The sequence below is a fragment of the Daucus carota genome, chromosome 2 (assembly GCF_001625215.2).
Source record: "Daucus carota subsp. sativus chromosome 2, DH1 v3.0, whole genome shotgun sequence".
Lineage (NCBI taxonomy): Eukaryota > Viridiplantae > Streptophyta > Magnoliopsida > Apiales > Apiaceae > Daucus > Daucus carota.
Window position 1 is genome coordinate 43,199,460 of NC_030382.2, and position 22,418 is coordinate 43,221,877.

A 22,418-nucleotide genomic window follows, 5' to 3' on the forward strand; every position below is an offset into this window, starting at 1 on the left:
ATTAAAAATATATTGACTTCATATTAAATTTTTAATTAATATTTTTGCTATTGAATTATTAGGAATAAAATCGGCATGACATGATTTAATTATAAAATTTTAATAATTAGTATTAATGAATCGTGTATATTTTTTTTAAACAAGTGTGACTCGGTAATAAAAATTAGTAAAATATTGTTTAAATAAATTTTCTCCAATTATTTTACTGCGTATTATAAATAAATTTTGGTTGAAGATTTGTTTTACAAAGATTAGTATATATATTTTCAGTTTTTATTACAATTTTGGGTGATTAATTGAATGTTTGTCGAGATGGGTTTAGATTTGACGTTTGTAATTTAGTAATTGAAGAATCAATGAATATATGGTTTAGTTTCAAAAATAGAAAGAAAAATGATGAGTAATGTTTTTTTGTCGGAGCCTACATATTTATACGATTGTAGATATTTGTACCTAAATATATTCTAGTCGATGAATGGTTATTAGATGATAGACGACAGATCATTTTAAAGAAAGGAAGTTAAAATGAAAAATAAATTAAAACAAAATATATAATTATGGAATAAATAGATATACACTAACTATAACTTGGCTTATAATTTATGAAAAACTTCAATAAAAATTTGTAACTCCACAATATTGTCAGACACTCAGACCACGAGAATAAAATCTACATTTGAATAAAATCGACATCCGAACAAGAATGTCAATCACAATTTAACACTGATACATCATCTTACGTCAACTCACAGCTACACAAATCTGCAAAAGCGTTAAATGATAAAACAAGAACAAACATTCATTGGTTACTAGACGACAATCAACTTGGAAAATTATGTTAATCCAACGCGAGATTCAAATGTCTTACTTAGTTGATTAATATTTCTAATTTAAGTCTTTTGTTTCACATTTTAATTACATCTGATACAATATGTTTCCACTTCTCGAATCGATGAAATTCGTCTTGATCGGTATGGGTATAGCCTAGATGTATAATATGTTAACAAAATATATTTGTCGAAGGTTTGAAGTCTGTTATAGTAGCTTGTGTAGAAATTTTATACCACTCCTAATTGTTGCACATATAGGTATTGAAATGATTGGTAATCTTATACTATATATGCGTATCCACATTTTGGCTTCGAGATCAGCTATCAGATGACAGATTGCTAGAAATGAAAGATAAACTCGTACATTTTAAAGGCACGTTAATCGAATTTTTACATGGATTTTTTTTATAATGAAAGATGAACTTAGTTGAACGTATCAATTCGTGAATCATGAAACCTCAATCGTAAGTCATTCTGGACGGTTGATAATCATTATTATTTAAAGTTCATTGAAATCTATAAATCGTAAAAAAAGGAAAAAGAACACACGTCGAAAAAATATTGTATCAAATGTACAAAACAAGATAAAATGAAAAATAATATAAAATCCTAAATTGGACAAAATTCAATTCCATACCCAAAAAGAATGAATGAAATGTATATTAATTACGAATTGGGAAACAAAATTTTCTATTCAAATTGAATTAAATTCTCTGTCAAATCCCGACATTGATGTATATTATAATCAACCCGATTTTCAAAACATCTTGAACACATAATCCTCAACAAGCATGAGAAAATATACTCACCACACAGATTATCATAATTGTATTTACAAAACAAATCAGTAGCGAGATGATACCAACAATTAACTTTTTTGCGAGAAGATGTCACATATTTTACTAACAAAATTCAAAAATATATAAATTTTTATATCATGATTCATAATACATAAATATAAAAAAAAATATCAAAAAACTATCTGAATTCTATGAAACACGTTTTTTTAACGGGCACTTTTCAACTACTACTTCCAATTGACCCCGTTTACAAAACATCATGAACATTTATAAACCCTGAACACGGATAAGGAAACACACACTCAGCACTCACTGCCCAGGTTACCATTTTTGTATTGTCCAGAAAACAAATTAGCAGCGAGATGATACTAACAATCCAGCCCCTAAAACTCACAAAACCCAGCCCCTCCCCGTTCCATTCTATCAGAACCGCTATATTCTGCGAGAAAAAAGCTCCTTTTCGCAGAAGAAAGTACAATTCTTCCAGGAGGTCTGTTCTGAAGAAAACATTCATACAAGAACAGGTTAAGTTCACGGCCCCTGTTTCTGATGACCCTGTTGTCGCTATTATTGGGGGCGGCATGTCCGGTCTTCTTTGTGCTCTCTTTTTGGAGAAGAGGGGAGTTCGCTCCACTGTTTTCGATACGGTATATATTATATACGGCCTCTTTACTTGCTCTGTTTTTCCCTTTAGGTTTTGATTTTCACATATTTCATTGAGATACTATGTGCTTTCACTGTTGCCCGATGTTATTACTTGTAAATTGAATGTAAATTGAATCGACTAATAAGGTGCACGGAAGGCTTAAGAGCAAGCTTTAGATCACCATCAATCAACAACTTGTTGCATTACTAAAGGAAGTGAAAATGTACAGAGAATGTAGTATTGTTTAGAGAAAAGGAAAGTTTGGCTGTTAGGTTTGGCTCAAAACAAGTATTTATAGCTTATAAGTGAGAAGTTACTTATAAGTTAGGACAGAATAGGAACTTTTTAGGTATGAAAATTATTAATATAAATATTATACTTTATCTTTTAAAGTGATCCCATACATTTTTGTAAAGTCAAAATTTATAAATGAAAGGGAAATTCTCAATGATACACTTCTCCATTTGACTTTTACACTGTAGGTTTAATTTTCATGTCTACTACTTGAAAACCCTTAATTTTCTTGTCCAGGGTGTTCATGGGTTAGGTGGAAGAATGGGGACAAGGATTATTGATCCTTCCCCTCTAGTATTTGATCACGGGGCTCAATTCTTTACAGCCAGTGACCCTGTATTTGCCGAGCTAGTTCATGACTGGTCTTTGAAAGGTCTGGTCCAGGAGTGGATGGGCACAATAGGAGAGCTTGAACTAGGTGGTCAATTTACACCACTTTCTTCTTCCTCTTCAAGATACGTGGGTGTCAATGGGATGCGCCCACTTGCGGATTCAATATTGTCTCAGGTGACTTGATTGATATTTGTGTTTTCTCTTATGGTTCTTGTCTTGTTATTGTTTTTAATTTAACAACTGTTTTTGCAATGTACTGGACTAGTATTATTAGTTTATAACATTATGACATAATATAAGTCCGGTGTTTGAAATCCACAAGCCTAGGCTAGTAGTCACACAAATCATCATGTATTACCTACTAGCGAACTGCACAGAGTATTATAAATTATAATGCATTGTATGACTGCACTCCTGGCTGTTTTAGTTTGTGAGCCGTCATGGGTATATACTAATTAACTTTAAGAGCTCCCTCTTACATGTGATAAATGTATACAAGTCTGAACAAAATTTTAATAAGAGCAGTTAATATATAATGATTTAGGCAGCCGCCCGTGGTCCTTCATCTGTAGTCTTTCAATGAGACCGGCTCTAAAATTTCATAATGTTACCAAACATGTGTATTTTCTTCCGCAATTTCGTTTTGCAATTAGCTTCACCATCTATGATGCTTTTTCTTAATTTGTCTTGTTACATATTTCACAATGATGCAGACTCACATGGTTGATGTGGTGCGGCCTTCTTGGATAAGTAAACTTGAGCCATTTAACGGAATGTGGCACTTAAGTGAGAATGGAAAACCGCGTGGGCAGTTTGATGCCATTGTTATTGCTCATAATGGTGAACCCTGCTTCCATATATGTCTATAAATTGTTTAATACTCTCTATTTTTTCCCGAGTAGAATTTTGGTGAAGTAGAGTAGTAGACCATGTTGGGGCAAAAGTAGTGATCAACCTTGAAGAAATATATATAACCTTTCCACTAGGAGAGTATGGAATGTCCGGTTACAGCTATTCGGACTTGGAAAGAACTGCTTGGCTGACTTATACTTAATCAAATAATCCCATTGATTGCGCATGTTTGTACCAAATGTTTGGTCATAATTGGTTTGATTTATTACAGAAAAATGAAAATCTAGGCCTTTTTGGGAAAAATAATTCACTTTATGTCTCTTGACTTCCAATTACTTTTTATACCTAAGATATTAAGTTCAAATCATGCCGCTAAGCGTTAATTTCAGTCAAAGGACCAGCTTCGGGGTCCCTTGAATCCTCTATATTTAATGCCTGCAGTTTCATGTTTAGTAGGTTTTTAATGTAGTACCTAATATTTTTATTTGTGTATGTCTACTAGGAAAATGCGCAAATCGTTTGCTTTCTGCATCAGGGTTGCCACTTATTGCAAGACAGATGAAGGTACAATGGCAATGATTGCATCAATCTATTATTTCAGTGCATTATAAAATATTGATTATTATTCTGATTTGGATTTCTGATGTTTTTTTGGTTCTGTTGACATTATTCTAATTTTGTGCTTTTCCCATCAAATTTCATAATTTCTGTAATTGCAGAGACTGGAACTAAGTTCTATATGGGCTCTTCTAGCAGCATTTGATGATCCTCTTCCGGTTCCAGTTGATTCATCTGGTTCCCCATTTGAAGGTGCTTTCGTGAAAGGAATTGATTCCATCTCATGGATGGGAGATAATACAAAGAAAATATCAAAGGCCAAGGATGGTGGGCCTTATTGTTGGACATTTTTTAGCACAGCAGCTTTTGGGAAGCGAAATAAAGTTCCCCAGGTGATTTTGAGCTTAATTATATTATATAATTGCTTTTGAAAATCTTGATAATATGTTTCTCATAAGCATAGTTGCTTATTTAGACAAGCAACTTATTGCTGAGCAAAGTAAACATATTTTTTATATTGTTTAGACTTGTTGATTCCCCATCTGAATTTTCTGGTTAAAAGAAGAAAAACACTTATGTTGTGTTTGGTTGGGGTGAATGATTCCGGAAGGAATGGAATGAAAAATGAACTATTTTATGGATGAAAAATCAAATTTTTTCAAAATTTTCTTCTTATCTCTATTAGTTTCAAGTGTTTTATACTAATTCCATTCCATTCCATTCCATTCTCCCCAACCAAACACAACATTAGATTATTCAGAAGTTAATCGGTCGCTTTTATCCCACATATCTGATGTTCTCCATGCCGATTGTGATATATTGGCAAAAGGATTTATTGTTCTACTCCAATCAATTGAAGAACGTAAACATTCTATCTTCCTCATGCTTTTTCATTAGAACAAGTTCGTTATAATTAGGTATGAACCTCTTAAGTGAAACTTTGGGGATGTCATTTTTACATTGTGTTTGGTTGTCGACTAATATTGGGAGGAATATATTGAAATTTGTACTATTTTGTGGGTAAACATTCTATATTTGTTCCTTCCTCCATTTCATTCCTAGCAATCTAAACTACAACTCAAACCTCCAATTTGAGTAGGAATACTCCATTCTTCTAACACATTTTTTTCTAAAACCTCTGCAAAAAAAAATAAAAATATCTCAACTCCCTCGTTTTTGTCCTGGTTCCTTTCCGTGGTTTTAATAATTTTGAATTCCATTCATTCTCCCAACCAAATAGAGCATAAGCATTAAATTATTTCTTTTAATTGTTCGAGCACATCTTATGCTCTTTAGTTGTATCTACTCTCTTTCTATATAAAAAGAAGAAGAAAACTTCTACATTTTCTTAAATCTCACAAATTTTGTGGGGTTTGGGGGTAGCAGAGGATTGTGAACTACCACTACCTGCTCCTTTGCAAGAGTAACCACATCTGCCTTAGTCTTTAATGATAAGTAATATTCTAAAATAATATCAAAAGTTAAGCTTGCGGGAGGTTTTGATTTGTTATTAGTGGCGTCTTTGTTAGGAAAATATCCCAACTGTCACTGCAGAGAGGGTGAAGGAAACAATGCTTGAGGGTGTCGAAGCTGCACTAGGACTCTCAAAAAGCTCATTGCAGAGGCCCTGTTACACTCGTCTACAACTTTGGTAAGGAGTCAGATGCAGTGATATATTTATTTTCTTCCAATAGTTTAAAGGAACTTTTATAAGGCTATTTATAAAAGAAACATCTGAGTTTGTATGATTTTCCCATGTAAAATGCAGGGGTGCAGCTCTTCCCACCAATACACCTGGTATACCCTGTATATTTGATTCTGAAGGAAGGGCTGGCATATGTGGTGATTGGCTACTGGGTTCTAGTTTGGAGGCCGCAGCCTTGAGTGGCATAGCTCTTGCTAATCAGGCAGGTCCTCTGATCCTATCTTATGTACTTTCTTTAAAGTTTAAAGTACTGAATGCTCTTCTGAATATCTAATTTAGTGCCCTCTGAGTTAAATAATTATTGATGTTATCTATGGCATCTCTGACTCATAGTTTAACACAGTTTACATCATACGTGCTGATGCTACCTGTCATTGAGAGTTAATCTTTATGAGCATGCTTTCATATAAATTTGCAACTAAACCGGAAAGGAGTCTACCCTGGGCAGATTTGTTTATAATGTTGAAAGAGTATTGATACAAGGTAAAAATGTGGAGTCTGTACTAGTGCCTCTATACTCTTTAATATTTTCTCCTCTGCTATTTTGTGTTCCATAAGCAAAGAAAATATGGAACACGACTCCTATAACACATGTATGCATGGGCCAAGCTTTTTCATAGTTTCTCAGTTAATATACACATGCTATACTTTTAAAATGTGGTATTTTAAACCGTTATCTTGGAGGACCTGGACTATTGCTACTTGCTATGTTTGATGCACTACCTATATGTGAATATCATCACTTTTCACGGGACTAATTAGTAGAGGATGTCTTAGAGTTGATACAGAAGATCTGGATTATCCGGATAAGAAGCGGTTAAATTTGTGGATGTAGGGTATTTTGTTTTTGTAAAATGTATAATTTATATAAAGTTTACGCTGATGTTCTATATTTACACGTATGACATATGTGTCGTGAATATTTGCATATTTCCATTTGTATTTATAATTTTCTCCCTGCATATCTAAGTTATTGTATTTCTGATTAGTGATAAGAGACATCATCTTGCTGAGTACTCTCTAAGATTTTCTAGGAAATGTATCTTGCAATGTAGATTGCTGATTACTTTACAAGTGGTGGATCTAGTCCAGAAGAGTTTTCTGTTGGTTTGCACAATGAGTTTCAACCTCTCGAAGGACATGATATCGGGCAATTTCCAGGATTAGAGTCCAAGGAAAAAATTATTGAACCTCAGCCAGTGTAGCATATCTAATATGCCGAAGTAACTGAATCATTGCAAGGAGACAAAACATCATGGTATGCATATTCAGGTTCATAGTTATTCGCGTGATATATCTCCACTGGTTACTTACTGTTTTTCCTCCCTTGTAGAAATAGTGATGATTGCAGAGGCGGTAGGAAATATGGCAATGCTTCGTGGATTGCTATCTCTTTTTGGTAGAGTCTGTGGTATCCATCTCAGTATAATGTCTGACAAAGACCAGCCAAATTATTTTTAAAGCTTACAGGCATCTCCAGGATATAGTCCATGCCTGCCGCTGTTCATCGTCCTACTTCATTAAAGTAACTTGCCATACGATAAGTGATGGGCGACTTTGTTAGGCACTAAAAGTGCATATAACCTCGTTTAGTATATTTTCGCATCACTCGTGTCTTCTTCAGGTGAAGTGCATAAGATTTAAGTTGAAGTTGCAAAATCTCATCTAGCTAGATGATGGATGACAATAGTATGGCTGGATTTGCGGTTTATATAGAAGCTTGTACACCCATACTGGGTTTTTTTTAGACTTGTAGTGGCCGTTGCCTTGGACGCCCAGGTGCGAAAATATATTAGCTACAGTATGAACATTGTTTTCATTTGTTACCTTTGTTAAATTGTTTTCCATTGCAGTGAATTTGGTACTGGAAATTTGGTACTGTTGGAATTTTTGCAGTGTTGTGGACTTGTGGTTTCCCGGTAATTATTAATGGCCATACTTTTAAAATAGGGTAAATGTTCCTAAAATTAATTACAAAAAGATGTTCCTAAATCACATTGCTAAAACGATAATGTAGTTAAATTCATCTCTGATTGAACCCACATCGGCATGAAGGTTTGACACTTCGGTGTTAGTTCTTCCCCATGCATGGCTAAAATTAGGTAAAAAAAATCACTAAAATTAAGCAAGAATATCTAGATTAATTATTTTCCAAAAATAATATGAGTTAGAAAGGAATTATGAGTGTAAATCATATATGAAAACGATTGGGTATTGAAATGATATATGTGCTAAGTCAATGAGTGATCAACAACACTATGCACATGCTCATAAAATGTTTTATGATAATGTATTTGGCCATTTGGGTACTCGGAAATAAATTGGTCTAATTCATAAAAGTTGGACTAACATCTCGACCTTTTACAATTTTTTCCATTTTAGATAAAAGATTTTGAACATAATCGATAATCTCAAATCTATCAATTCATTTCAAACTTTCTTAATTTTTCTTTTTCTTTTTGAAATATACCATGCATATAAATGTTATTAAAGTAAATATAGTAGGATAGAAGTTACAATTTAATTTATTGAGAATCTTGTTGCGGGACTTAATAAACAGAAATACTAATGCTAGATTTAATCAAGATTGATTAAATGTTCGTATATATTAGTTTTAGAAACAAACAAAAGAACAAGCATACGGTGTCTCAACAGGCCTCTGACGGTCAGAAGATGGGAATAGGGAAATTTGCATCAAATATAAGATGCGAACAAAAACTTATCTTTACTTCATCTTCCGACTTAACTTTGAAAATAGTATTTTTTACATAACCTTACATCCCTTCTTAACATATTTGTATATTGAAAGATAACGATTCACTTGAGGTACAATCCATATTAAACTAACAATAAACAACAATTAGGCTCCTCCCTCCTCTCTTCCTCCTCCATTAGGGTTTGTCCTCTTTCAAGTAAATCGAGGGGCTTCCACTGGTTTTCTCCGGTGGAAAGCCCCAACCCCTTCATTATCTATCTTTTACTCTTGTTAATTTCTTTTCAATAAAACTCAATCTTTTGGGTGTTTGTGTATCTCTTCTCTTGGAGTGTGTGGTTTGTCTCTCCTTTTGTTATGTTTTTGTTTAATCATGATTGGGTTTATTTCGTGTTGGATCTGTTGAAAACGAGTTTATTGATATTTTTGGTGATCTACAAAAACTATATCGAATCTGGGACGGTGGTGATTATTGCAAGAGCTCACCTTTCACAATCAAAGATGGTTCATCATTCATGGATTTACACTTTCGGCATGTCTATAGCTGGTATTCGGCATGTAGATAGCTGGGGTGCCGTCGGCATGTCTATAGCTGGTATCCGGCATGTAGATAGCTGTGGTGCCACTTCTCCAATCTCGATTTATGCGATTGGTGTTTCTGAATATTGGGCTAACAATAGTTTTTATGTGATATGGTCAATTGCGATGTTACTGTTTCTAGAGATTTTGGTGCAATTTGGATCGCTTGGGATGTCTTTGATTTCGTTTTTTGCTTCAAGAATTTTTGAATTCTATGTGTTAAACAATCAGGAAACAAATCATCTAATTGTTTTTAGCATGTTATTTGTTTTACCATCTGGTTGTATCGACAGTTGGGGGTTTGTCCCGGCTGTATTATATTCAAGTTAATGAAATCTTAATGCATTTTGTGACAGTCCGAGAATCCGGGGGTCTGGATTCTGACGTCACCTCATAAAACCCATTTTTAAACACTTTAAAAACCTGCAATATTTTTTATTTAAAGATAATGAAAATCCGAAAGAATTTAAAACTTGAAAACATTTAATAAAAGATTTGAATGAGAACATAAATCAAATGATTTCAAAACCTGAATTTCAAACTTGAAAGCCATAATAAGAGAATTTCAAGAGAACATTTTAACTTAAATAAGTGATTTGAAAGAGACATTTCAACCCCCTAAAGCAACAGGATCGCATCCAGGTTACAGCATTGAAATTAGAATCCACCACTAATATTACACCCCATTTCTTACCAAATCAGATCATCTTCGATAAGAAGAATCACTGTCAACTATTCCAGCTATGACTTACACTTGAATCCCTATAGCACAGCTCTAGCTTGCACCAACCTCATCAACTTTCCTGAACACTCCTCGACCACTGGATCCTCAACTCTGTTTCCTCGCCTAGCATTAGCCTTATCCACAATCTCAATCAATCATCTCATCTTTAAGCCTTTCTGAAATGGTTAGAAAGGAATAGCAAGGGTGAGCAACAATGCTCAGCAAGTAATAATAAACAATGATAGTTCTGAAATGATATAATAGAAGTTCACGAGTTCAAGATATAAGAGGATTCAACCTGAGTTCATGAGTTCATGGTATTGTATTGAATGATTTACAATACCTTGCAGCATTTAAACTGAGAATTTCAATCTTTCCAAAGAATTATTGAATTGGACTATCACATTTTAATTAAAACCAAGGTTAGGCAGCTGATCAGTTCCGCACTAACCCCGAGCAGGCCCCGCCATGCTCTATCACTGGATCCAAGGCACTCATTGGCCTAACATGACCACGAATCTGGTCCACAGGTTTATATAAAAACAATAATCCAATTCTCTAATTCAATTCAAGAAGCCAATGTAAATTAACAGAACATCATCATAAATATCATCAACAACAGAATAATTCCAATTCAAACTTTGATAATAATCTATTCATAAATCATGATCCATCATTTCATAAATCACAGTTCAGGAAATCCTCAACTATTCAGTATCCTCCATTATCGGCTAAGCAACTGAATTTAGCCTGCTAAACCAGCATGACAATGGCGGGTTGAATAATCAAGAAGATCCCAATTCATTCAAAGCTCTAACTATCACTGAGCAACACATGCTTCAATGACAATCTGAACTTCGAATTAATTTGTAAAACGGAAATTCTTTAGAAACTTGAAGATTAGAAAGAATGGTTCAGAATACTCGCACTTTCGAACATTGAAAAGAAAGGTATGAATACTTGAAACATATACCAAAGGAATGGATCAGAATATTTGCAATATATCCAAGAGAAAGGTTTATGATACTTGCCTTAAATCTGACTCCAGTTTCACAGCTCATTCTCATCTTTCAACTTTCACAATCTATGCATCTCGTAATCTCTAGACCATCTCTAGCTATACCCTATTCGCCACATCGCTTCGCTTACTCGATTCATCCCTTATTCGCTTTGCAATACCATTCCGACTTTCTGACGTCTTCGAGCATACACGTCTCGTCCAAATCCTTTACGAGAATAAGATAATACTATAGTCACTAAACAATATATCGCATATACATATCACGTATATCGATACCCACTTATATACCCCTTTAAACCTATCACATATCACTTAGCACATAATCATTCTTTGACTTTATCATATAGTCAAGTCATATTCTACATAACATGTTACCAATCACTTATCATATGAATCCTATCGAAAATCCGACATCGTCTCGTCTATTTATTAGACTATCCACCTGTTATCCTATCTCAATCAACAATCAACCAACAAGATCCAATCACTATAATCCATATGCTTTTATCCGACATCTATCAAGACACGACACTATGTCATTCAATCATCTATCACATTTATGTAATACTAGAACAACCAGATAGTCCGTGCAATCATCAATTAATAGCAATTAGATCACATATAATCATATTCTACACATTTAACAACAATTATTCACATTCTATACTCCACCATATTACTATGTCACTTTAAAATAGACTTTATAAGCTTTAATCCCTTTTTCGTTTCACTCCATTCTGAATTACGAGTCAAAAGTTATGAACAAAACTGTTTTTTTACTCTCTATCGGCACATAACACATCAAATAGATAGTAATCTTCATATAGCACATAAGGTTTCCCATCCCAATTGATATTAAATCGAGTCTTGGGTTAAAAATGATTTTTCGGGAATTTTCCAGAATTTTTAAACATTTTTCGGAATTAAAAACGATAAAAGAATCACTTTTCAGATAAATAATCAAGTCCCAAATACTTGAAATTGGACTTGAAATCATTCATAAACAATTATCGAGCCTTGAAAATAATTTGGAAAAATATTTTAAAGCTCGAAACTATTTTTCGGAATTTTTAAATCAAAAAGGATTAATTAAATCCAATTAATAATCAATTAAAATCAATTAATAATTAATTAAAATAATTAATCAATTAATATTTAAATTAATTGACTAATTAAAATAATTAATTACTAATTAAAATTAATTAATAAACTAATTTAGATTTATTTTTGAATAAAGAATGAATTAAAAACTATTTTTGAAATTAAAATCAATAGATAAAACATTTTTGAAAATTAAAATCAAAAGGTTTAAAGTGTATAGTTTTGAAAGTTTGGTGCCAGGGTTTAAATTGTAAACTTTAAAACGTTTGAGGTCTGGATTGGTAAAACAGAAATTAGGGTGCTACAACTTCACCACCTTCAAAAGTTTGGGGGCTAAACGGCACTTTCGCCGTCGCCGCCCCCAGACTCGCCGCCGGCGAGTCGCCAGTGTTGCCACCGCGCCCAGAACTCAGCGAAACACTCCAGATTCATCAACTAGTATCCCAGGAACTCGTTTCTGAAATCAAAACATCCAATAGATCAATATATAAGCCGGAAAAACTCCACGAAACTCGCCGTCGCCGGCGAGTTCGTTTTGCCCCGGCAAGTCGATTCCAGGCTCCCACGTCCGATTTAAAAACTGAAATAGATTCCTCTCAACTCAACAAACAGGCTGATACCCTCCAATTTTACCCAGATTCACTGATTTAAAAACGCCTAAAAACCGATTGAAAATATTCATAACCCACGAAGAACACTCAAGAACACCTACTCAAGAATTAAACCACTGTTTCTATATGATTCCGAACCCCAAATTCAACATATAATATACCAAAACGACGAGAAAATCACGTACTACAACAAGGTATCATCAAAATAATCAAACAATCACGTTTGCAAAAATTCATATCTCAAATCAATATAACTCGAATTTTCAACAATTAATAGTAATTTACCTGTTGAATCTGCACACAAACGAATGATTAAACTATAATCTACACGTCGATAGCTTCGTTTTGACTATTCATACACCTCCATCGGATTCCAATAACACCTTCAAATCTTCGTTTGATTATGAAGAACACGAAGAACATACTTCGGTTTCTCTCGGTATTCGTGCAGAGAAACTGGTGAAAATGATTTACGGTTGAAAATAAGGTGTAGAAAGGGCTATTTATATTTACAAATAATTGGTACCCCTTTGGATCGTTTATGACATGAAAATACGTATTTAGTAGCTTTATATTAATAAAGCGGGGTCCAATCGGTACCGGTTTTCGAGATAATCATCAAAACGGGGCTTTTTAATCAGTCATTAGTATGCGGGTCCCATTGCAATTATTACAAGATAAGAATTAATATAATAATCAAAATATCTAGTTTCACGCTTATCGAGACAAACTGGATAATTATCAACAATTAAAATACCCGCAAAACTCCGCCGGACCGACTCCGGGGAAAACCGTACTCCGGATCGAAAAAGTCAAAACACGAAAAATGTCCGGAATATTCGAATTAGTCTAAAGGTGAGTTTTGTTGAAATTTCTGGGAAGAAAATTTGCTACCTCGTTACGAGTGGACGGTTTTACGGAAGTCAAATAATTAATCAATAAATATAAATATACACCATTAAATCCGTAAATCGATTATAAAATCATCTAACATTCCATAAATCGATATGAAAATATCCAAATAAACTATATTTTCTCCTGAGCATATAGAAATTGAAATCTCTCAAATACTAACACATATGAGCAGTCAACCAAATAAATTAGATAACATAAAAATTCACAAAATTATATAATATTCACATAATAATCATAAATCACCATAAATAATTACACGAGCAATACCACAAGTAACACTTAGTCACATCCCACATATATTCACATAATATTCATCTAGAATTTTCAAAAGCAATATATAAAAATCAGTTTTGAAAATACAATTATTTATCAATAACACAATAACCCGGGGTTTAAATATAAAACTTTGAAAACTCATTAAACTGGAATAAATATTAAATCTTATTCCCTTCTTTGAAGAAAATCACTTTTAATACTAATAAAAATATTTTTTAAAAATCCGGGTCATTACACATTTGTCAAAAAAAAAAAAAAACAATAAACAACAATTGAAATTTCTCTCTCATGAGAGTCAGCCGTCTCATCTCCCCCAAACCCTAATCGCCTTAATCTCATTATTCACATCTTTTCCGCCTTCATGTCTACCGTTTCTTCCCATCTCAATTCTTTCTCTTATACCAATCTCAATTTCTAGCCACCCCTTCTCAATCCACACAACACATTTTTTCTTGCTTTTAATTTTCAACTAATAAACATCCTTTTTATTTGTTTTTTCTTTGATAAAATCAAGTTTTGTTCCACAAAACTCGAAAAACCCATTTGGATTTTTTTTCGTTTCCTTATGTTTGAATTATTGTTTGTGTGTTTGATTGTCTATCTTTGTGCAATGTCTCTCTCTTTATGCAATGTGTTGTTTGTGTTGAAAATGAATTTTACAGTATACTAGGAGATCTGGATTTCTCGTTTTAGCAACACTTTCGACAAGTTTATAGCTGTTGTACGACAGGTAGATAGTTGAGGTGCGTTTGAAACAGTAATTAATATCACATGTGCTCACCTTTTACAAAAAATATTTGTTCATAACATGATGTCTCTAAACTTAGTTTTAATAACTGAGTCTTTTTGAACTTTATAGTATCCATGAAATTACTTGTGGGTCGATTAAGAAGTTACTGTTTTATGGGGAGATGCAAGCTGGATTGTTCGAAAAATCATTGTCTTCATTTTTAATTTCTTGAAGAACATGAATTCACCAACGAGTTACTGGCCCGCCATCTCGCCAATATCCTTCCCTGGCAGCCACCTCTATGGGCGGTGCCACGACCAAGGTTGTGGTGAGCTCCAATCCAGGAAAAAAAAGAATTCTCCAAATTTTAATATTACCCGTTCCAAATATTATAAAATCAGCTCAACACAATTTTTTCCAACTCATTTAATTTTTTCTGCTAAACCATTAGTGGAAGAAACAGAAAAAATATATATTTTTCTTGATTTATAACTTTTATGCTTGTAATATAGGTTCTACAGTTTATAATATATACAAACCTTTTTTATTTTGTTTCTTTTTACTGTTTTCACGTGTTTTATCTTGTTTTGTTTTTATGATCATGTTGTGATACATGTTTTTATTACTAAGGTAGTATTGTTAGTTTATAGAATTAAGTTCGATTTTTTTTTCATAAGCCTAGGTGAAAATTATTTCGTGGCTCCGCTTTGACTACCTCCGGTGCACCAACCTCTCCCTTCTCTATACCATATTTTCTTCACATCTCCCTTTCTTCCCAGTGACGGAACCAGGGCTAAAACAGTGTTGCTCACGGGTCGTTCGGGTACGAGATACGAGATCGGGTACATAAAATGCTAGTTCTTATGAATGAATCGGGTATAATGACCGGCGAATCGGGTTCATCAATTTATATACCACTCAATAGTTCAAAGTTCAAACTTTAATTTTTGAGAAATCCGAAACCCCCAATTAACAATCTCTTTATACAAAATCACAGCACATACAAAAAGATTAAAGAATAACAATTTATCCAAAAATCAATCAAAATATCATAACTTCAAATTTGGAAAGAAAGTCCCTCTTTGTGATATTTAAAATTCAGCAAGGGCTTAAAAGAATTATATTGACATTAATAATTTCAGCAGAGGCTGGAAAAAAAATTTACACTATTTTCTGGAGTTCAGGGAGTCTCTAGCATCCTCTAGCCTCCTCTGGTTCCGCCCCTGTTTCTTCCCCGACCATCCTCTTTCCTCTCTTCCTTTCTCTGGACCCCCCTTCATCACTACCACTTTCTAACTTAATATTTCTATTTCAGTTAAAAAAACACATATTTCTCCATTTCTAATTTAATATATAAGCGAGGTGCCACTGCTATCCTCCGGCAGATGCTCCAGCTGCAATCGTAAAAATATTGATGATTGTGGAAGCTTTTTCTTTTTTTTTCTAATTTTGTATCAACTATGTATGAAATTTATATATACATGCAGGGTCATGCATCATAAAATTGCTAGTTGTTAGAACAAGTATCGGTAAAGAAAGTCATGAGAAATCAGAAAACTGTTTAGTAATTTTCATAATATTTATACATTTTGGATTATAATATAAAAAAGGTTATATTTTGTAAGGTTTGATAGCGAAATCTATCACGATTTATTCGATCAAAATTAGGTAACGGTCGTGATATTAATTTTTGGTTTGACTCCTGGGCTATTGATCATCAGTTTTCAGAATGGTTCAGTCATCGTGATATTGCAGCATTTAGTTTAAAAGAATTTTTTTAGTGCTTAGAAGTGAGAAGTTGTTTATAAGCTAGAATTATTTTTTGAAGTAAGAAAAAGTTATATGCGAGAAGTAATTTTATAAGTGAGAAGTAACTTTCTGGGATTCTTGGGAAGGTTTTTTTATGGGAGTAAGAAAGAGTTATCTGCTTGGTAGAGGGGAAATCTTTGCATGCGTTGATCAATAAACTTGTCCTGGCAGCCATGATTTATCACTTTGGGCAAGAACGTAATTGTAGACTTTTTCAAAGGTCCAGGAGAGCAGCTTCGCGAGTTCTTGCAGATATTGAAGATGATGTTCGGAAAAATCATTGAGCTTAAAATTTGCAAATTCACAGAGGGTTAATTATGGGAACAAGTTATAGTAGTTTTGAATGTTTGTTGGTCGTTTGCTCGAGGAGGGAAGTCACTGGCTTTCTGGGCGGTGCTTTTAATTTGTTGAATTTGATTATTTGGTGCTGTTGGTGGAGCTTATATATATTGGTGCTGCGTGTGGTTAGATGAGGTCCAGTCTTATGCTGGAGGAGTTGAACTTTTTTATATGTTTGTGACTTTGTGTAGTGGATAGGTTTGTTTTAGCTAGCTAGCCTCAGTTTTGTTTTTAGAGGTTTTGGTTTTGAGAGGAGTCTCTCTCTTTGTATATTGTTTCTTGTCTATAAAATATTCGTGAAATGTCGCCGATGTCGTCCTTATTTACTAAAAAACGAAATAACATTTTTTCCAAAAAATACATAGGTTCTCTAAAAATAATTTCTCAAAAACTGTTGTTCAGAAAACTTGTTTATAAATTTACCAAATAATATTTTTTCGTACTATTCAGCAAAAGCTGTTGTTGCAATAGCAATACTAGATTGCGGCGAGCAGAAAATTTTACGTTGACGTAAAGAAATTCTCAATAGCGTTTTTTCTTCGATCGTGATCAATGTGAATTAAATGAAGTTTCTTCAATCAAGTTCAAAGATAAAGTTTCTCATTCTGATGAATGTCCAAGACATACCCTTTAAATGAATTCTCTAGGTTAATGAAGATGTCTTTTGCTACATGAATTCTTTGGAGCACATTTCGAACTCTTGAGAGACTCTGATTGAATGATTAAGATCACAGGAACTTGTACACCTGAGAAATAAGCTCATGTTCAGCTTAATTAATGAAAGCAAAGGTCATAAACATCGGCATCTAAAGATTATATGAAAGGTCAGAAACTCAGAACCACATACCCGGACATTTGAAAACTGAACAATGTAAGGACTGGTGAGCTGCTCTCAGATTCTCCTTGTAAAGTTGCGACGAGTGCTTGGTGGACAGCGCCAACGTTCTTGACATGCATCTGGCCAGAGTTAATTTAAGCCACTCGAATTCAGATAGTCTAAATTGACTACTGGTTAAGCCTTTTTACTTGTGTATAATGTGTTTTCAGATTGCAGAATGAATTATCTGCTTCATTCGTTCTTGTAATTGATCACGATTACGTTACACCTAATCTGATCTAGTTTTGATAAAAGGGTACATGTATATTTGATTAACTTATTTGCAAGTTGATCAATTGGAATAGAATCTGAATAAAGTCCTTGATTGTCAATTTTAGCAATGAACATGTATTTTCTCTCATCTTGCTTAGCTTTGAAAGTACACTGGCACATATTCTTGTCAAAAATTTTCCAGAATTGATCATAAGACGTTATTAGTGTTTAAATAGACGTTACAAGCCGATAAATTTTGTCATTTCAGGAGAGGCACTTTGATTGGCACCGTGTATTTAAGAGAATTTCATGGATCATTAGCTTGTGTTTGACATAAACTAAAGCGCCAATCGTTGATCGTAGTGTACACTTTATCTTTATACAAGTTCTTGTGCAAGCTGTAGCATGATGCTTGCTTACTCGAGCATATTGGTTGATCTGCTACGAATTTACAATCTGCACTTGTATTTTGATAAGAAAACGTGATCGTGCTTTCCACATATAAAAGTGAATGATCAGGATCAACTAATTTTGACTTTTTAATAAGTGAGCAGAAGGATTGGTAAGTTGCTCTTATCTCCTGCAGTCTGGCTCAAGGTCATGACTCTGCAACAAGTGGTCAGTCGATTGCATAGAGATTCTTGACATGCATCTGGGTAGAGTTAATTCAAGCCAGAAAGACGTTATTTGATTTACATATTATGCCCAAGTGACCCCAAGTTTTTTTACATGCTAGGTGTCTCAAAATTTTAAAGAAATGATTTGCTTGACTTACTTTTCAAATTGATCAGGACTGTTATACATAATCTGGTCTTGTTCTGATCGACTCGTTTGTAAGTTGATTGATTGAATTCAAATTTTACAGAACAAGAATAAACCAATTTCCTTCTTAAATTGATGCAATTTGCTTTTTATATGATAGAACTTGAGTGAGCTCCTTGATTGTGACTGCTAGCAAACCATACACTTGCTACCCATATGCAGTAGAAGTATAACTTGTACATGTTCCGTGTAACGCGCAGAAATGAAACAGGATATCGCCAAATACAACTTCTTACATAGGTTTAGGAGAGGTACTATGTGTTTACAATAATTTCATGGAGCATTAGCTTAAATTTAGCATGAACTAAGCACAATAGTACAACTGAGCATTCACTATTCCTCTTTGGTTGAGTTTTTATGCAATCTGTGACATGATATCCACATACTTGCATGTCATTCAGTATGTTGCATCCAATAGAATTATGTGATCTACTTATAAGCTCGTCGTGAATTGAATCTACGACACAAGTTGCAGTTAATAGAAGTGCTCCCCAATTGGTTAGTACTAATTTGATCAAACAAAAGTACCTAAGCTAGCTTTAAAGGTAACATGATCCAGTGCAATGTAATAATGCATACCACTGTATGGTTGGTATCCATGTCGTAACTGAATCTAAACGCTTAAATCGGGTTTTTAAGACGAGGTTCATGACAAGAATGGAAGGCTATGAAGAACAACCAGGCCCCCAGGCAGAACACAGGGCATACTTAACATGTTGGATGTGTACTTGCATATATGTTAACTTTACTTTTTGTTTAAACACAATCTAACAATAAAAATGTGTCGAATGAACGTATAATCCGTGGTAAAGTGAATAAGAATGCTTGTGTTTACGCCTGAAGTCGAGTGACAACACAGAAAAGGAAAGCTGTAAAAACAACTAGGAGCCAAGTACAGAAGAGAGCATAGTTGAGAAACTAAAATGTGATCTGCTTGTATTTGTGTAATTTGCCTCAATATGGTCACTGTAAAGCAATGGAATTATGTTAAATAAACTTGATATTAAGTTTCCTTAATGATGAAATTAATTGATATATAATTTGTGTGAAGAGATTTTGTATTGGTGGTGCTCAAAATGTAAAGCATTTTGGTACTCATGTAACATGTTCAACTTCATCGACATTCCGATCGACTTTTGGATACCCATTCCTTGATGAAATCTCGAAATTCTTGATCGAGCAGATCCGTGAAGAATCGTAGAATCTAATGTGACAAGTTTCATCAAAAAATTCAAAGTATAGACCCATGAAACTTACCAAAAACTAAAAACAACTCATGGAAAACCCTAGTTCAAACATCAGTCCACTAAAATAAAAAATTCTACTTGCACACTTGATGTAAAATCACGAAAAAATACTCGTCAGAAACGTTAGGTCATCTCCTTTCTGAAAAAACAAGTCTCATTGAATTTCATTAAGTATGGATCGAGATAGAGCTGCTTCAATCGAGATGAAAAACACACATTTTGGGAGAAATGAAATGAAAGTGGCTTGCAAAGATAGGGTGGATTGAGCTAGTGAATGAAATGAGAGCCGTTGATTAGGGTAAGATCGGACGGGCTATATTTAAAATTTTTGAAAACAAGGTGAATCCGTGGCTCACTTGTTTCGACCAATCAGCGTGAAGCTCCAGCTCCCCAGCCCCCTCTTGGTCTCAAATTATATAAACCGCCTACCAACTGTCATCGGATCACCCACACACACCCCCTTCTCTCTCTATATCTATATTTTCTCTCTCTATATTGAAATTTGTGGTTGAGATGGCTGGCGTTGAGGAAGCGATTGTTCCGATGGAAGGCGTGGAGGATGCCGTTCCGGTGACGGCGACGGAGGTGGCGGAGGATGCGGCGCCGCCGGCGGAAGAGCCGCCGACGAAGAAAGGCAAGGTCGCGAAGGAGACCAAGCCGAAGAAGGCTGCTGCTCCCAGGAAGCCTAGATCTGCTCCTGCTCATCCTTCTTATCTCGAGGTACTCATTTAATTTGATTTAATTTTTGTATTTTTTCGTGAAATTGCGTTTGAATTGTTTGTTTATGTGTGATTTGTATCTGATTTTTGTTTTGTGTTTCGAAACCCTAGATGATTACCGATGCGATTACGAGTCTCAAGGAGAGGACCGGTTCGAGTCCGCAGGCAATTCAGAAGTTTCTGGAAGCCAAGCACAAGCAGCTTCCAACTGTGTTCAGGAAAATGCTTTCGTATAATTTGAAGAAGCTTGAGGCCGCTGGAAAGCTTGTTAAGATCAAGGCTTCGTATAAGTTGGCTCCTGCGAGAGCTTCTGCTCCTGCCAAGAAGAAGCCTGCTGCTCCGGCTAAGAAGAAGGCCGCTGCCGCGCCTGCTAAGAAGAAGGCTGCCGCCCCTGCCAAGAAGAAGGCAGCTGCCGCGCCGAAGAAGAAGGCGCCGGTTACCAAGGCTAAGGCTGCTGTCAAGCCCAAGGCCAAGCCTGTTGTGAAACCTAAGGCTAAGGCTGCTGTTAAGCCCAAAGCCAAGCCTGCTGCCAAGCCCAAGCCTGCTGCTAAGGCAAAGCCTGCTGCCAAGCCTAAGGCCAAGGCAAAGCCGGCTAAGGTTGCCAGGACCTCGACGAGAACGACGCCGGGGAAGAAGGCTCCAGCCAAGCCTGTTGCAGCTCCGGTTAAGAAAGCGGCTCCTGTTAAGAAGGCAGCGGCTCCTGTGAAGAAGGCTCCTGTGAAAAAGGCAGCGGCCCCAGCGAAGAAGGGGAAGAGTGTTAAGACGCCTGTGAAGAGAACATCAGCAAGGAAGGCAGGGAAGAAATGAGGATTATAGTTTTAAGAATTAATTTTTACAGTGATCGGTAGTGGTTGGTTGGTTGTCTGTGTAGTAGAAAAGGCTAGATTTTGTTTGGAGTCTAGTTTAATGTATATTACTTTGGAGAATTGAGAATATGATTAAGAGTTTCACAGTGCTTAGAATCAGTCTGATATTTAGTTCCAAAGTTATCTTAAACTATGAGGCTCCAGTCCATGTTAATGATGATAATGACGCTTAATAGTTTAAGTTCTTTTTATGGATTGATCCTAATTGAAATCTGCATTAAGCATTGTCTTATTGTTTTTCCACTGTTCTTCATATTGATTAACTAGCAATGATGTTGGTCTCGGTTTGTCTAATCAACTCTGTTTTCTCCAGCAGTTATCATTTATCAAAAGAGGTCCGGGGATTTGGCAAATATGACCCCTTTGTTGGCAAATTTCACCCGTGAGGTACATAAGCAATACAATCTTAGTTTCTTTCTTGATTTTGTTGCAATGTACAATTTCACTTGGTAAATTTATGCTATAGACTTGATTAGTTTCCAAATTAATCCCTCAAATACTCTGATCTTAGAACAGTACATATCTCTAAACTTCTATATTGTGATGCTAATGTTAAAGCCAGGATGATTATAGTCTTTATAGACTAGTGTTGCTACCCTGCATAAAGATTTACACCGTGCAATGGGATACCCTGATCATGTTGGCTAAAAGTCATAACTGAATGCTTTGCTCTGTAAAATTAGGTGCTGAATACAAGCGCTTCAGCTGAGGATACAAGTAGCTTAGGTGCTCTGTAACATGTGTTACTTTTTTGCTTGACATTTCTAGATATAAAACCCTTGTGTACGACTTAATTCTAGTATTGCAGCTGTTCCCTCATTAAATCTGGGTAATATAT

General features: G+C 34.8%; 2 protein-coding genes and 1 long non-coding RNA gene across 7 annotated transcripts; 2 read left to right on the forward strand and 1 right to left on the reverse strand.

Annotated features, from left to right (window-relative positions):
- The first annotated feature begins 1,864 nt into the window (after positions 1-1,864).
- On the forward strand, positions 1,865-7,905 carry LOC108206024 (uncharacterized). Of its 5 annotated transcripts, none has more exons than XM_017376184.2 (9): positions 1,865-2,277; positions 2,808-3,077; positions 3,617-3,743; positions 4,258-4,319; positions 4,475-4,705; positions 5,843-5,964; positions 6,082-6,220; positions 7,074-7,276; positions 7,352-7,905. In XM_017376184.2, the coding sequence occupies exons 1-8, from the start codon at positions 1,993-1,995 to the stop codon at positions 7,221-7,223; spliced, it is 1,386 nt and encodes a 461-aa protein (XP_017231673.1). In that variant the 5' UTR covers positions 1,865-1,992; the 3' UTR covers positions 7,224-7,276; positions 7,352-7,905. The 5 variants fall into 5 exon arrangements, with proteins under 5 accessions (XP_017231673.1, XP_063943743.1, XP_063943742.1 ...); XM_064087673.1 differs by lacking the exon at positions 7,352-7,905 and adding an exon at positions 6,362-6,501 and having other exon boundaries at positions 1,886-2,277; positions 6,082-6,224; positions 7,074-7,213; XM_064087672.1 differs by lacking the exon at positions 7,352-7,905 and adding an exon at positions 6,362-6,501 and having other exon boundaries at positions 1,886-2,277; positions 7,074-7,213.
- A 1,960-nt stretch (positions 7,906-9,865) lies between these two features.
- LOC135150725 (uncharacterized) lies at positions 9,866-13,439 on the reverse strand. The gene is made up of 3 exons (XR_010288942.1): positions 13,053-13,439; positions 11,066-11,260; positions 9,866-10,210 (listed from the first exon to the last, which is right to left on the reverse strand). It is a non-coding gene; the product is annotated as an uncharacterized LOC135150725 (long non-coding RNA).
- Positions 13,440-20,425: 6,986 nt separating this feature from the next.
- Positions 20,426-21,676, forward strand: LOC108210225 (histone H1). Its single transcript, XM_017381523.2, has 2 exons — positions 20,426-20,715; positions 20,826-21,676. The coding sequence occupies exons 1-2, from the start codon at positions 20,509-20,511 to the stop codon at positions 21,519-21,521; spliced, it is 903 nt and encodes a 300-aa protein (XP_017237012.1). The 5' UTR covers positions 20,426-20,508; the 3' UTR covers positions 21,522-21,676.
- The last annotated feature ends 742 nt before the right edge of the window (positions 21,677-22,418 follow it).

What these genes read in the sequence shown, in the direction of transcription:
- LOC108210225 (XM_017381523.2), top strand. Translation starts at nt 20,509, where the DNA reads ATGGCTGGCGTTGAGGAAGCGATTGTTCCGATGGAAGGCGTGGAGGAT. An exon ending in CTCATCCTTCTTATCTCGAG is followed by an intron (nt 20,716 to 20,825) that starts GTACTCATTTAA and finishes TCGAAACCCTAG; the next exon opens with ATGATTACCGATGCGATTAC.
- LOC108206024 (XM_017376184.2), top strand. Translation starts at nt 1,993, where the DNA reads ATGATACTAACAATCCAGCCCCTAAAACTCACAAAACCCAGCCCCTCC. An exon ending in CATTGTTATTGCTCATAATG is followed by an intron (nt 3,744 to 4,257) that starts GTGAACCCTGCT and finishes TATGTCTACTAG; the next exon opens with GAAAATGCGCAAATCGTTTG. An exon ending in TTATTGCAAGACAGATGAAG is followed by an intron (nt 4,320 to 4,474) that starts GTACAATGGCAA and finishes CTGTAATTGCAG; the next exon opens with AGACTGGAACTAAGTTCTAT.